Consider the following 2,085-nt stretch of genomic DNA (forward strand, 5'->3'; position numbering starts at 1 on the left):
AACAAACATGAGAAATAATAGAATTTATAGGGCAGATTTCCATAAAAATTGAAAAAATGGATTTGACATTTTGATGACTAAATAACATAGTCCTTCCTGTCAGAGGACTACTGTTTCTGACCAAGACTGTTAAGATTCAGAGTAACAGAGCTGAGTGGCTCCATGCAAAAGCCTGCATTCAACATCTGTCATGCTAGAGATTATTAATGTTCAATTGCATCCTATTGTCTTCATGTTACTCAACTTCATTTCATTGTCATTGCATCAGCTGGGGATTAATCAACTATTTATGGGAAGACTGGATTGGAGTCACGGCAGTCACAATGGGGTTTCAGTCTGAGGCAACAGTGGCAGAAGCAAGTCACAGTTAAAAGACTCCTGATTGGTGAGAGTGTTGATAATTAAACAAAAATATCTGAGAATAATGATGACATAACCCATATTTCAAAAAGAAAAGGAGTAGACTTGGGTCTTCCTGAAGAATCGAGAAATAACCCTGGCTTGAATCAATTTGGAGATGGTTTCTTTGACATTTTACTCTTCCTTAAGAGCTAGAAAACTGATGAGAGAATCAAGCTAATGGGTTCTCTGTATAAACTTATCATTATCAGTAGTGAAAATCATGCTTCATTATCGTTCCTGAGGACAGCTGACACAACTGAAACATCCAAGTAGTATGAAATATTCACAGCTTTATGAGGTGGGTGAAATGCCTTCCATTCGGAGTTATTTTTAAAAACCTCACAAATTACTTAGATGTTTCCATTTTGCACATATATATGTATTATGATTAGTTTTATTAGATTTAAATGTCAAGTTAAAAACTTAAGTGATTATCATTGCAATGTATGTCCCCAAAACATTTGTGAATCTCTGTCAGGGGAAATGAAGTACAAATCCTGAATTAATCTGCCTAAGTATCTGAACTCATGCAATTCAATTATATAATTAGAATAACATAAATTTTTTGATATACCATTAATATCTTTTGATACGTTATAATAAATTATTCTGCAGAAGGCAGCCAAATTATTTGCACAGTAAAATTCTAGGTCCGCAATATTAGACCTGTTAATTTGCTTCAACTTACTTAATAGCAAAAATTAAAATGTCAACACATTAGATCAGCATTATCCAAAACTGTCACGCCTCTTGACAAAGATAAATCTTTTTTATAATTATATCTCATAATTCCAAGACCGACATGTTCACACAAATGATTTCTAATAAATTTAAAACATCAGTTAAGTTTTTGATATGCAAGCTGGCCGTTGATATGGGAAAAGATGGACCAAGCTCTCCCCCCACCCCCATCCTGTTATTCTTTTGGGGACAGCCAGGCCACTCCAGATGGTGTGTTACTGTTAGACATAGCTTTGGAGAAACTTCAACAGACGAAGGCTGTAATGTCAGGATTTTGCTGTGCGTCGTCCCCCTTCCCTCTCCAACCCCCCTTGCAGTTCCCAGGGTAGGAAGGTGCTGAGATGGAACCCGAGGGACGCCCGCCCACCTGCCACCACCTGTTCCCTCCTTCAGCCCTCTACTATAAATTCTCCTCCCTCAAAGATTTATCCAGCATTCTCCGACAGCTACTGCGGAAAAAGCGTTCGTTCCTTCCCTATTTGCGCTTCGACAAAGATTCACCTCCCTGAAAAGAAGCCTTGGGCTTTCCCAGAGGACCCGAAAGACCTTCTCAGAATCAGCCACACTAAATTCTGCCGCAAGAAGGTTCTCTTCTCTTTTTCACCTTCACGTTGGGAAAATGACTTTCTCTTCAGCATCTCAATTTCCCCTAAATTTGGGCAAGTGAAAAGACATCAATCTGGCTATACAGTAGGACGCACAGAAGGCGGAGGAGGCCCGCACTTCCCACTGTAAACTTTGAATCCACGCGAGTGGCTGCGTGTGTAACTTACTTGCTAAGAAGAGACAAGTTGGGGAGCGGCTCCACAGACCAGACCACGCTCAGATCCCGCGGGCGAGCGAGCAGGACGCCTCCCTCCTTCCTGCGGGGGATGAAGTCCTGCCAGCCCAGCAACCTGGCGGCCGGAGCGCGCTCCGCAGCCGCATGCGCGGGCGGCGCCG

The 2,085-nt window shown here is 41.6% G+C and overlaps 1 protein-coding gene across 1 annotated transcript in view; it reads left to right on the forward strand.

Annotated features, from left to right (window-relative positions):
* Positions 1-1,921: 1,921 nt before the first annotated feature.
* The window catches only part of ATOH7 (atonal bHLH transcription factor 7), a 537-nt gene continuing 373 nt past the window's right edge, over positions 1,922-2,085 (forward strand). The window contains 2 exon segments of the mRNA XM_025049421.1: positions 1,922-2,082; position 2,085. The exon segment at position 2,085 is cut by the window's right edge and continues 373 nt beyond it. Of these exon segments, the coding sequence (XP_024905189.1) occupies positions 2,016-2,082; position 2,085 (68 nt within the window). The 5' untranslated portion in view covers positions 1,922-2,015.

Source organism: Pteropus alecto, unplaced genomic scaffold, assembly GCF_000325575.1.
Source record: "Pteropus alecto unplaced genomic scaffold, ASM32557v1 scaffold155, whole genome shotgun sequence".
Lineage (NCBI taxonomy): Eukaryota > Metazoa > Chordata > Mammalia > Chiroptera > Pteropodidae > Pteropus > Pteropus alecto.